This window comes from Lutra lutra, chromosome 15 (genome assembly GCF_902655055.1).
Source record: "Lutra lutra chromosome 15, mLutLut1.2, whole genome shotgun sequence".
Lineage (NCBI taxonomy): Eukaryota > Metazoa > Chordata > Mammalia > Carnivora > Mustelidae > Lutra > Lutra lutra.
This window is the reverse complement of record NC_062292.1, coordinates 63,761,224-63,774,584: the sequence shown is the minus strand read 5'-3', so window position 1 is coordinate 63,774,584 and position 13,361 is coordinate 63,761,224. Positions and strand designations below refer to the sequence as shown.

Sequence of the window (13,361 nt, the reverse complement as noted above, 5' to 3'; positions counted from 1 at the left end):
TTCAATCACTCCCCCAACCAAACAGCTGCTGAGTGTCTAGTCCACCTCGGGTGGGGGGCCAGGACGCTGCCATAGAGATGATTCAGGCTCAGGTTGCCCTCAAGCAGTCCAGAGCCTGGAAGGACAGTCAGACAAGTTGAGAACAAGAAGTCCCAGGCCTCTGATGCTGAATTCCTGGATCGGGGTAACCTCACCCGTCTATATAGCGCAACGTCCCCTTCAAGTCCTGGCAGCTGGAAGCTGTTCCTAGGACAGCAGGTGGAGGGCTGCCTCTCACACCTTCGGTCTGCTTAGCCGAAAAGAAAACCTTTCATTCCACAGTGACAAATTAGATTTGAAGTATATACAACCCCAGGAGAACTCATATTCAGATATAACTGAATTAAATAACATTAAAGCTGAAATGTAGCTTAGAAATACTCTCTTGGAGCCTTTCCCTTTCCAAGGTGACAACATTGGGGTCGGACAGGGTGGGCGAGACTCCTCTCCAAGGCTGCACTGGAGTGGCAGAGGCATGAAATGCCTGACCGCAAACGCAGATTTGCTCGGGAAGGAGAGTGAACACTCAGGGTGTCTCGATGGGCACAGAGGGCAGGCAGAGAGGGGAGGCCTGGAAAGAGACCTAACTCACGGCCAGGCCTGCACAGATGCACATGACATTTTCCTATTAGTTGGTGAAAACATGTATCCCCCCGGAGTCGGTAATGCTCTTTGATCTTGCCTTTCAGTCTACGGCCATACCACCCTGAACGCGCCCGATCTCGTCTGATCTTGCCTTTCAGACCAGAAATCCAAAGGCCACCACATTGTCAGGGCTGAAGGAAAAGCCATAGCAATGTCTGTGCTAGCACATTCTGGGGACCGGGCCAGTTCTGAGCCTGGTAAACACATCACAGATGTGAGATCTTACTTGGACACAATGCCATTAGGAGAAAAGCCTTCGGATGACACACAAGGTTCCACAGTGACCATGCCCTGTGCTCATGGACACATTTTGCAAAGCCAAGCAGGGAAGGGCAAGAAAAAGAGAAGAGTCACACCCGGCAGCCGGGGCCGGGCTTCGGCAACAGAAATCGCACTTTGGGGAGCTGCAGGCAGGCGCCCATGTCAAGAGCAGGGGACACGCACGCACACGTCTACAAAGGCATGTGTGTACACGGTCATACCCATTTCCAAGTACTTACGAACATGGACAGGTGCATCCCACAGCTGAGTGGGGGTGAGGCACTTCTTCCCAAAGATTTGCCCTCTTTAGGGAATGACTTAATCCTACTAAGACTGTGATGCTACAAGAGATTATTTTAGCGATCTGTCACTCCGTCCTTTGCTCCACTTTGCTAATAGACCTCCTGGAAGCAGCAGATGGATTCTGGGTTGTAGCCTGCGCCTGCGTCCCCATGCCGAGGCTCGGGCAGCCCACACAGCTCTGGGTCTCTGGGTGCCCTCAGAGCTCAGGGTAAATTCTTCTTAGCTGAATCAGTGCCATGACCAGGGTTTGCCCTCACCTTTGGAAGCTGCAGATTTTCCTTCTACACTTCTGATTCTCATCTCTGCTGCCTCCTGTTGTGTACTCACCTCCAATTTCAATGTACCCTCATACCTCTCTTATCTCCTTCCCCTTCCCAGCCTCTCCCAATGGCCAGCCTTAGTCTACCACATAAGAGGTTCTTTGGGTGCCTGGGTGGCTCAGTGGGTTAAGCCTCTGCCTTCAGCTCGGGTCATGGTCTCAGGGTACTGGGATCGAGTCCCGCATGGGGCTCTCTGCTCAGCAGGAAACCTGCTTCCTCCTCTCTCTCTCTGCCTGCCTCTCTGCCTGCTTGTTATCTCTCTCTGTCAAATAAATAAATAAAATCTTTAAAAAAAAAAAAAAAAGAGGTTCTTGGCTTGGGGGTGCCTAGGGGGCTCAGTCGGTAAAGCGTCTGCCTTTGGCTCAGGTCATGATCCCGGGGTCCTGGCATCAGGCAGGCTCACATTGGGCTCCCTGCTCAGCGGTGGGTCTGCTTTTTCCTCTCCCTCTGCCCCTTCCCCGGCTTATGTGCTCTCTCGGTCAAATAAATAAATCTTAAAAAAAAAATAAGTTTTTGGCCTGCTGACCACTTCGGATGTTACTTTTACTGGGGCCAGGTCTAGAGGAATGCCCATGGGGTTTCAGGCCTCCACCAGGCAAACAGAAGAGATGTTTTGGGGGTTACGTTTCTGGAATACAGTCACATGGCCCGACTCTCTTACACTCTCCAAGCTGACAAAAACTGGAAAGTCTGACAGTACCCACTGTTGGTAAGGATGTGTATGGCACTTCCATACCCTGCTGGAGGGAACGTAAACTTGTACTAGCACTTGGGAGAACAGTTCTGCAATCGCCCCTACAACTGAAGGTTAGCCTAACTCACGTCCCGGTAGCTCCGTTCCCACTTACACAGCACTGAGAAGTGCCCGCAGGCCTGGGCCAGGGAGCACACGTGGGGCTGAACGTGTACAGGGAAGCTCCCAGGGCTATTATGAATTAAAAAACTGAAAACACACCCCAAATCCCTCCTCAGTAGGACAGTTGGATAAATTACGCTGTAGTCACACAAGAGAATATGGCACAGCAGTAAAAATAAATGAACCACAAGATACGAAACAACGTAAGTGACTATTGAAAACAACCTTGAAAAGGGGCACCCGGGTGGCTCAGTGGGGTAAGCCTCTGCCTTCGGCTCAGGTCATGATCTCGGGGTCCTGGGATCGAGCCCCATGTTGGGCTGCCTGCTCAGCGGGGAGCCTGCTTCTCCCTCTCTCTCTCCGCCCCCTCTGCTCTCGCATGCTCATGCTCTCTCTCTCTCAAATAACTAAATCTTTAAAAATAAATAACTAAAAAATAAAAACAAAGGGCTCCTGGCGGGCTGAGTGAGTACAGCATACAACTCCTGATCTCAGAGTTATGAGTTCAAGTCCCACGCTGGCCTCAGAGATTACTTTAAAAAATAAAACAAAACAAACCCAAGAAACGAAACTGAGTAGAAGAAACCCAACACACATACACGGGTACACACACATTCACACACACAATTCTGTAGGACTCTATATACCTAGAGCTCAAAAACTGACAAAACTGTTATATTTAGGGATGCAGCCTTAGGTAATGAGAATGTTAAAAAAAAAAAAAACAAGCAAAGAAGATGATTAACATAAAAATCGGGATAGAGGTTCCTTTGGGGGAGGGGAGGCATGTGGGGGTGCTGAGCTTTCCTGAGCTTTCCTGGGTGATAGTTACATGGGTATTTGTTTTGTAGTAATTAAGCTGTACATTTGTTGCTTATGTTCTTTTCTTTTTTTTAAAGATTTTATTTATTTATTTGACAGATCACAAGTAGGCAGAGAGGCAGGCAGAGAGAGAGGAGGAAGCAGGCTCCCTGCTGAGCAGAGAGCCTGATGCGGGGCTCGATCCCAGGACCCTGAGACCATGACCTGAGCTGAAGGCAGAGGCTTTAACCCTCTGAGCCACCCAGGCGCCCTTATGTTTTTTTTTTATGTGTGTGTTATTTTCCTTAAGTTAAAACAAGAGCTTAACCAAGATCTCCCCACTAACCAGAGCTCTTAGAGCTGATTTTACGAAAAGGCAAGACTCAAACCATTTAGATTCTATTTCTCTCTCCTTCCTTCCTCTTTCATCTGCAAATGGAATTTCCATTTCTACTTACACAAGGGGGTGGGGGGGTGGTGTTCACACGTGTGCCCACTTCTACTGCCAAGCAATGATCCTATTCTGGGCAAAATGCCCCTCCAATCTGACCCCTTTGTCTGGTCTGACCTCCAAAGCACCCCCCTTGGGATTCCAAAATATCCAAAGACCAGAAGCGGAATTTCACGTCCATTCCTCCTGCAGAGCCCGGCTGGAGGACTGTTTTTTCCATTTACCCAACACTGTGTCTTTCCAGCGACTGCAGACTGCAGACCGAGTCAGCCAGCCTGAGCCAGGAAACAGAGGATGAATGTCACACGAGGAGACAGTGCTCTGTTCTGTGGGCCCGGAGCCTGGACCCATCTGTGCCATCGGCCATACCACTGCGCCTGGTAGCCCTGGACAGTCTGCTTGGGGGAACCTCCTCTTCCAATTTAATCTTGTTCAACAGGACTTCACGGGCTGCAGCCACAGCTCCGCCTAAAAATGCCCTTGGAAGAGCTGTTGCTTGAAGCTCTGCTTAGGAAAAAGTGATGCATCCCGGGGCAGAGAGCAATGACTCAAAGCAGCTTACAGGGTTGATTAGAAAGAGCCTTGGCCCAGGAGCCAGAAGGCCTGAGCTGCTGCCTCCACTTCCCTAGAACCTACCACAGGCCTCACTCACGTCCTACCCAGCTCACGGCAGCAAAAGTGCTCAGTGTCTATGGGATGGTTTAAAGCCGAAACTGCTGTGTGAGTATACGGGGCTGTTGATGTTAATATAAAGGGCCAGTTTTTGCTACTCAACATACCATGGTTTTGGAAAAAGAGATCACTCTCATCGATAGACCTCAGATGGGTTTTGGCAAAAACCCAGTTACTTTGTGCCTACACAGAGGACACCATCCTCCCGGGACAGTGCCACTGCACCAAATTTGCCCACTAAATGCAGGCCTACCCTGTCAGCAGGAAGGGCTCGCTGCCTGACTACGGAGTTGAGCAGAGCTCTCGGAGGCTGAGCACCTGACTGTGGCCTCCTGAGCACTGGGCTCTACCCAGGAGCCATCTTTCCCAGTCTGTGCTCTTGAGACAGAATGAAAGCCAAGTGGCCGCCAAGGTCCGGTGAAAGCAGCAGAGGTGGCTGTCAGCCCTTTTCCTATAAAATGTTATGCTCTTTTTAAAGGGAGCATCTCACATGTGCATGGCTCTGGGGGCCAAGGGAAAAAGAAGAACTTCCCAATTTCCAAGGTCGACTTGAATCCAAGCTTGATCCCTTCTGAACCCATCTGAAGGAACCAGAAAGTAGTTGTAAATGGGAGAACGAATCCTGGGCCTGGATGAAGGCCTTTGGTAGCAGGACGGTGCTGACCATTCCCAATCTCCTCACTCCATCCGTCGACGTTAAAGAGAGAGTGAAGATTAGGCCTAATTCTCTTGCAAAGGCCCCTCAGGAAGAGTGGGCTGACGTGGTCCTATTGGCCACCTCGAATTGTCTAGAAAGCTCGGTTCCAGGGCCCTGACCCTTCTCGCCAGACCTGGGAACTCAAGTGACTGTGGACCCACCCAGCCTCCCAGAGCTGATGGCCACGTGCAGAAAGCACTCATCACAGCACTGGGGGAGTCGGGCCCAAGGACGGGTGGACGAGGAAGTGGTGTTCACTTTCCGGGAACATTTTCTGAAGCGTAAGGAGAGTGCTGACAGTCGCAGTCTAAAATTTAAACAGACTCAATTTTTTGAGTCACCATTTCAAGTATCAGTTGAAGAACAGGGCGCCAGTAGACGACACACACCCGTAAGCTCCCGACCAATGAGGCTACATGGCCGTCCTTCCCTTCCTGGTGACCAAATAACTTATCTCTGTTTTGAAGCAAGGCAGCAACAAAACGGCATCAACATTATTATTGCGTGAATGACTTCTATTCACACCAGACCCCCGCACCACCCATTGAAAACCATGGAGCCAAACGTGCACATCCCGGGAGCCCCGTCAGAACTACGTGATGTCTGTCTGGGAAAATTACACCACCAGTCCGTCCTTCCAGCGGGAGAGGAGCTGCAATGCTTTCCACTGGGGAATGTTATTTATTAGTAATCATTTTTACGTCTTCTTTCTCTAAAGCGGATTTGAGATGGATCACCACACAAACACACACACACACACGTACGGAGACGGACGGCAGGACAGTTGAAATAATGAAACAAAACCAGAAGAAGAGATGAACAACCCTACTCCCAGAAGGGAGATGCCACCACCTCAAAACCGGAAGTAAAATGCTCACTGTACTCTGATATTTCATTTAGCTCTGAGTTCCCTGGAAGTCAAGGTAAAAACAGAAATATGTCGGGTGTATGGTTCTTGTCTATGAAAAAAGGTGTTTACATTTATATGTCACGGATCCTCTTTGTCATCAACAATTTGGCATGATTTGGGGTGAGTTTTTTACTATTTTGTCTTTCCAAGAAGAAGATGGGTTAAGACTGGTCAGGATACCTGCTTTCTGAAAAACTACTGTGGGAGTTTGATACAAACTTTTGGACCTGATCAGATAAAGATACAGCGGGGCGGTCTGGGTGGCTCAGTCGGCAAAGCTTCCAACACTTGATTTCGTCTCACATCATGATCTCAGGGTCTGGGATCATGCCCCGTGTTGGGCTCTGCCGTCAGCATGGAGTCTGCTCGAGGATTCTGTCTCTCCCTCTGCCCCTCCCCCCACCCACGCTCTCTCTCTCTGAAATAAAGAAATAAAAGCTAAAAAGAAAAAAAACATAGGCAAAACCTTACCTCCTCCAGCTTATCCACCCGCCCCACCAGTTTGGTAGTGACGGAATGCAGCTTCAGGAGATCCAGGCCATAGAAAGCTCCTTCCAGCATGTCTATGATGGTGGAAAGCTAGGAAACAGGAGTGGGGGTTAGTCAAGGGCTGGGGTGCGACAGACCCGGGACGAGATGCTTCCTGTCAGACCTCCACGCTAGAGGCTCCACAGGGAGGTGGCCTTGGAAACTGGCGTTTGTGTACAGGGGGCACATCAGCAGGGATGGGAGACAGTCAGCCAACTAGAACACACGGACGAGACAAATGGAAGAATCCTGTAAGGACAAGTGAAGCTGTTGGTCACCAAAACCTTCGCCAAACTGTCCAGACCTCCTATTCTCTCAGCTGAAAGGAGTCTCCTCAAGCTACCCAGCACAGCACCTGGCCCACAGCAAGTGAGCCAAATACTCAACAAAAGGCTTAAGAACTTCTTCTGTGCTTCTGGAACACTTGCCTTCATCGTCTCCTGAAGGCCTGGAACCTACCAGCGCTTTTCCCTCGGCACTGAAAGCTAACCTGACCCTGGGGTAAAGGAGGCCCAGTGACCCTCTCTGAGGTGTCAGATGCACCAGCCTTTCTGCCAGCGGCCTGGGAGGAGGGTGGCTGAGGCTCTGCGGGCATCCAGGGCACGCCGAGTGCAGGCAAAGGGGCCAATGAGAGATGCCTAAGCTGAGCCGGCCAGCCAAGGACCAGTCCCCGAAGGGCCTGCCCGACACACTTGTCTCCCAGCCTTGCTACTGGGTGAAGAATTCCATGTACGAGACACTCGTGGTTCCCACCAGAGGAAGGCAGCTCGATCGTGGAGGAGAGCCACAGGATGGAATCTGTGAAGGTCTTCTGACTCCTAATAGATGATTGTTCCAGAAGCTCTCAGGGCCCAGACAATCCCATAACAGGGCGGTCCCAAAAGTAGTTCCGGGGCAAGGCTGCAGCTCTGTGAGGCTGGCTGAGTCCCGGGACGGGTTGTTAAAGCACCCTGCTGTGGAACCTCACTCTGCTTGAAGGGAATCAATGACCACTGGTCACAGGGTGTGTGGCAGGTGCCAGGCCCCATGGTGGCCCTCTGCATGGTCATTCACGAGCGAGACCAGTGGCTCCTGACCCTGACTGTGTATCAGGCATCCTGCTAAGTTATGCCATCTCAGCTCCCCCACAAGAGAGATGCTGTAGTCCCCACTTTCTGTGCAACGAGACGGAGGTCAGGCAAGTGACTGAGGCACCGTGAGTAGGATCACAGTCAGCGGCAGAGCAAAGATCTGTACCCAAGTCGGCCTGACTGCAGGCCGCTAGCCCACGCTGCCAAGATCGGGCCCAGCCCTCCGCCCAGCCGTGCAGTGGCCTCAGGCAGGCCTGAGCTTCCCCACCCTGGGGACCGGGATCTCCATTTGATCCCGACCTACGGCAGGCCCCAGGCTTCTGCTGCCCTGGGTCACCCCAGCCCCAGTGCTGAGGACTGCCAGGCTCGCTCCTATGTCTCTAGCCTCTGGGGTGTGTGCTGGGCCAACAGCAAGTCGTGGCAGTAACTCTCACGGAGAAGAACACAGAGTTCTTCTGGCCCCTGGGCACAGCAGCTGCTCCCAGGCCCAGCCTCCCTGGCTCCACAGGGAGAGGCCGGCACACTTTGCTCTCGGCATCCCCTTCAGACGTCGGGATTGTGGCTGACCGGCTTGCAGATGACTGGCCTCCGACACGCACTCAGCACACTAGATGCTGGGACGTGAGCTTTAACAGGCTGAGCCAGGCCCCATTTACCCAAAGGCCTTAGGGCACCCTCCCACTCGTGACATCACCCCGCCCCAGTCCTACCTTCAAGTCCCGGCTGTCCGCTGCCCGCAGCTTCTGGAGCCTGAAGTCTCCCTCGCAGGGGTTGAGGGCCGACGGCGGTGCCACACACGCACACTTGCAGGACGAGCCTGAGGTGATGGTTTCCACGGTGTAGAAGTCCTCCTTCCTGGAGGTTCCCTCATTGACCCTCTGGCAGGCGTCTCGGCCCAGGGGTCTCACCACACACTTGCACTGACAGTCCGAGCCCTCAGACACAGCCTTGACCTTGTCATAGTCTCCTAGCAACTAGACACAGAGACAGAGAGAAGGGGTTGAGTGTGCAAACAGAGGTATCGGCCTGGCTCCCAGGAAGGGTCTGCCTTCATTGTGTCAAACATCCTGCACTAGCTGGAGACCTCAGACGATTCTGAACAGTCGGGAGAAGAAGTCATCGGAACACGATTTGCTGACACTGAAATTTCCTTGAAGGCGCTTAGGAGTTCAGCTCTCTTCATTTGTCTTGGAAAGCTGTGCATTTCTCAGGGGGCCTTAGGCTTTCATCATTTCGAGGGAAAAACAGATGAGCCCTTGCCTTCACTAGAGCCCAGGTGGAGATTTAAAAAGGAAAGGACAGGGGCTGAAGGGAGGATGGCAAGGCTGAGATGCCAATTTGAAGGCTGCTTTGCTTCTAGCCTCATCCCTCACGGACCACTCATAGGGTGCCCACTCGGGACGGTGCCAGGGGCTAAGAGAGGGAAGTGGACAGGCCAGAGAGCCCACTCGCAGGAGCTCACGGTGCAACACCCACACAGATCACAGCCATGCCAAGCAGAGAGGGCCGAGTGTCCTGATGTGGTGCAGTACAGCCGGGCTCAAACTGGCCAGAGAGGCCCCAGCCAAGCGCCAGAGAAGACTTCTTGGAGGAAGTGGTACTTGATCTGACCTTTGAAGGATGCTTTCTTTTTTCTTTTTTAATGATCTTTTAAATTTATTTGTCAGAGACAGAAAGAGAGACAGTACAAGCAGGGGGAGCCACAGGCAGAGGGAAAAGCAGGCTCCCCACTGGGCAGAGAGCCCAGTGCAGGACTCGATCCCAGGAGCCTGGGATCATGACTTGAGCCAAAGGCAGATGCTTCACCGACTGAGCCACCCAGGCATCCCTGAAGGATGGGACCTGGGAGAAAAGAGACAGGCCCGGAACTCAGTAAGGTCTACTCAGCCTAAGGATTCCTTTCACTCCTACAACAGCTTCTGAACCCAAGCCCTAGGCCACAGCCAGGAGAGCAACCTGGCTGCACCTGCTGCTTCTACAATGCTAGACATTTCCTTCCGAGCTCTCGCCCCTGCCAGCCTCCCCAGGCAGGAAAGCACACCATGGAAACAGGCTTTCTGGGGGAAAAGGCTCCTCCCCAGCTCCCCAGCCCCAGAGCCTGCAGCCCCAGAGCCACGGAGCTCTCCTTTTCCGGGCACAGAGAAGGGTTCCCTTCTTTTGACTAAGGACCCTGGCAGGCAGGCAGAGCCCTTGCTGGGGTGGGAATGTTCCTGGGATGCCGTGTAGGGGAAGAAGGCTTGTAATGTTTTTCTTGCAAAGGCTGGGTTTCTTCTAACACTAATATTTGTTTTAGAGCTGTTGTCAAATACAGAATGGATCAGCGGACGCAGGAGTCACAGCGCAGAGTGACCGAAGCGGCTACTCTTTATGGGCTGACAGACCGTAAATCGTGGCTGTCTGCTCACTGAAACTCTGCCTGGATCCCTGCAAAGCCCACTCTGGGACCTTGGGTGGATTCCTTCCTCTCCTAGACTCGGGTTTCAGGAACACTTTCATGCAGGGTCCTCCAGAGCCCCGCTGTAAGGGATTTTTATGTCCTTTCAATTTAGGAGCCAGTGTGAGGCTATCGGGCTATGGGGCATCAAACAGCGTAACTTCTGAAGGAAAAGGGTGAGGACACGAGCATTTGATAACACCATAGTGAAGTGATCTTCCTCCGGAAAGGAGACAACACCCAGCCCAAGGACTTAGCAAGATGCAGGCAGCACAACAGACCACCTCCCTCAGCCAGCCCCCATCCTTAGGGTGATGGCAACACCCACCACACTGTATCCAGCTCTGGAGCGCGTGCAGGTCGAGAGAGCTGTCCCTTGCAGGCACCTGGGCTGCAGACCGTCAGAAGACCCTGCTCTACCCACCCAGCACTCCTGCCATTCCAAGTCTTACTGTTCCACTGGTCCTTTGCTAATAGAACAGGAACCAGGGTGTTTGAAGTTGGGTCAAGCCCAGTACTTTGCAAAGGGACACTTTACAAAGCCGGACACAATCAGCTGTCTGTCACTCACCCCCCATGCATTTCCCCCTGTCTCTCCAATATGCCGGCTCTTGTCCTGGTCCCCCTGTGCGGGGCCACCTGGGGGGCATCACACCTGCCGCTGTTCTGTCTTCACCCCCTCCTCCCTGGTGTGCGTGCCACTCTGGGCTGTCAAGTGCCACCCCGGGGGAGAGCCGTCGGCCTCCCGTCCCACACGCCCGCCTGTTGTCGCGTTCCCTTTCCCACGAACAGCCACACAGGCAAGAGACCGCCACGCTTTCACAGCCCTGGAACTAGAGGTTTGGGTTAGGATCTTTTTTTTTTTTTTTTAACCCTCTTTTTCAGGGAGCTGTGTGGAGTCGCCTTCCTTCTCTCCTTTCTCCCGATTCGGTAACCTTGAAAGACCCCATGACGCCGGGAGAAGGACCCCGTCCCTCCGCTGAGGAATCGCCTCCGGAATCGGGGCGCAGCGGCCCCGGGCCTGGGGCGTGGGGGTGGCCAGGGCCCGCAGACTACCTGCGACAACACGTTCTCCTGGTTGTCCGCCTCGTTCTGCAGCGTCTCGTCCTCCGTGGGCGCCACCGTCGGCGCGTCCGGGGGCTCGCTCGTTCCGGCGGGGGGCGCGCTGGGCCCCCACTGGACCCCGGCCGCCACCAGAGCGCCGCAGACGACCAGCAGCAGAGGCTTGGCCATGAGGGACGCGGGCAGAGGGGCTGCGCCCGTGGGAGAGCGGCGGGCTGGGGCTGCGGGCCGGCACTGAGGCGCGAGGGCGGCGCGGCCCGGGAGTGGCGGCTCAGGGCGCCTGCTGACGCTGGGCGCGGCTGAGCGCGGCGGGAGGGTGCGCCCCCGGGCCCCGGCTCATGTCCTCCCCGGCGCGAGCCGCCGCGACTGTGCGGCCAGGGTCGAGAGCCGGGCGCGCGGCGGGGGCGCGGCCCCGGCGGGGGGGCGGTGCAGGGGGGCGGGGGCTGCGGCCCCGGGAGCGAGCGCGGCGTCGGCCCGAAGGCTCAGGTGGCAGGCGGGGGGCCGGGCGCGCGCGGCGCTGGGGGGGCGGGGGCGGGGCGGCGCGGAGGGAGGGAGGGAGCGAGGGAGGGAGCGAGGGAGGGAGGGAGGGAAGATGCGAGGGAGGAGGAGGGGCGGGGTAGGGGCGGGGCCTCCATTGTGCGGGCGGCACGCGGGGCCGGGTCCCGCTCGTTCCCCCAGCTGCCTCTGCGCACCCCCTCCCCCCCGAACTTCGCCCCAGCGCTGGGGGTCCCTGTGCGGTTCAGGCGGGAGCCGCGCGCCCCGAGTTGGAGGCGGGCACCGGGCTCTCGCTGCGGGCCCGCGCCCCTCTCCTCGGCGCGCTCTTTTTATTGCCCCCGGGGGAGAAGGAGCTCGGCTCTCCGCGGCTCCTTTCCCGGACTCGGCTCGGCCGCTTTGAACTTAGCGCCACTGGTAGCTCGCGGGCCGGCCGCCGCGGCTCCGTCTGGCCATACCTCCCCCCAGAGGACGGCTGGCGAACTCCCTGCCCGAGTGTGTCCCGACCGGTGTGACTCTTAAGTAGGAGGACCGCGGCTGGGAGTCTCTGAGGCTCTGCGGGTCCGCGTGGGCGCAGCTTCTGCCCGAGAATCCGTGACTGTCCCAGAGACCCGCTCTTACTGGCTTCCTGCTTCGGGACGGGTCACTAGATGATCCCCGAGAGGGCGTCCACTTTCAATGGTGTGCGATTATGTTACCGTGTCCCTTAGTCTGTGTCCCTTTTATGTACCTACTGTAGAGATTAATAATGTGTGGATCCAAGGAAAGGCACTGTGCCTTCCGGGACAACTGTCACGCAGAAAATACTGAACAGAGCCAGACCCCTTCAAAGATGGGAAAAGTGTTATGAATCTGGGGAGATACGAACACCTTGCCTCTCACACTAAGGCATGAGCGTTGTAATAATCAGTGATAAGCTAAGCAGACTTCAGCTCATGGAAACGATGATCATGGACTCACGTATAATGATAGTCTTTATTAATATGCTTTAATAGTTTTTTTTAAAAATCTCAGTTCTTTTTTTTTTTTTTTATTTGACAGAGAGAGATCACAAGTACGCAGAGAGGCAGGCAGATAGAGAGAGGAGGAAGCAGGCTCCCTGCCGAGCAGAGAGCCCGATGCGGGGCTCGATCCCAGGACCCTGGGATCATGACCTGAGCCGAAGGCAGAGGCTTAACCCACTGAGCCACCCAGGCGCCCCTAAATCTCAGTTCTTGAACAAAAATCCAAGGTTCTGGTTGTCTGGGCTGGTGGAAACATCTCTCACACAAACACATACATACATCCGCAAAGTACTCTATGGCAACTATCAAATCGTTTCTGAAACTAGACGGGAGTAAAAAGCTATAAAATATAGTTTTCCAAATTCAGTTGAAGTAAGTGTCGAATGTTGGCTAAGTGCAAGAAAACGAGCGAGGTTGCTAGGTATTTAATGGGAAGATAAGCATGTCCCTGTTTTCCAGGAGTGGGATGGGAGTGGGGAGCTAGGCAGAGCCAGGGCTCAAATTTTAAGTTGAGGTGAGAGCATTTCCCAACAGCGTTCGAGGAGGTAGGGGTCCTTTCTAGCGGGAAGGTCAGGACTGCATGGGAGACTGACTGTGGAGGCGTCCGGGACAGCGGGAAGGCTTCAACAGAGCAGATGGCAGGCCAACAACAGCAGGTAGGCAATAAAGAGAGGCCACTGCGGGCGGAAACAGCGGCTGAGAGGGGCTGGTCAGATCTCGGACTGGCCGGCTCGTCTCAGGGAAGCCCTCCCAACTCCAGTACCAGGGCGATTCTCCTGCCGTATGCTGCCGTGGTACCTTGCACCCTTTTTATGG

General features: G+C 54.5%; 1 protein-coding gene across 3 annotated transcripts in view; it reads right to left on the bottom strand.

Moving 5' to 3' along the window:
* The window catches only part of OLFML2B (olfactomedin like 2B), a 35,569-nt gene extending 24,015 nt beyond the window's left edge, over positions 1 to 11,554 (bottom strand). For all 3 annotated transcript variants that reach the window (XM_047705309.1, XM_047705310.1, XM_047705311.1), the window contains exons 1-3: positions 11,044 to 11,554; positions 8,264 to 8,527; positions 6,427 to 6,534 (exon numbers count right to left, since the gene is read on the bottom strand). In XM_047705309.1, the coding sequence (XP_047561265.1) occupies positions 6,427 to 6,534; positions 8,264 to 8,527; positions 11,044 to 11,220 (549 nt within the window). In that variant the 5' untranslated portion in view covers positions 11,221 to 11,554. The remainder of the gene's footprint in view (positions 1 to 6,426; positions 6,535 to 8,263; positions 8,528 to 11,043) is intronic.
* Positions 11,555 to 13,361: the final 1,807 nt, after the last annotated feature.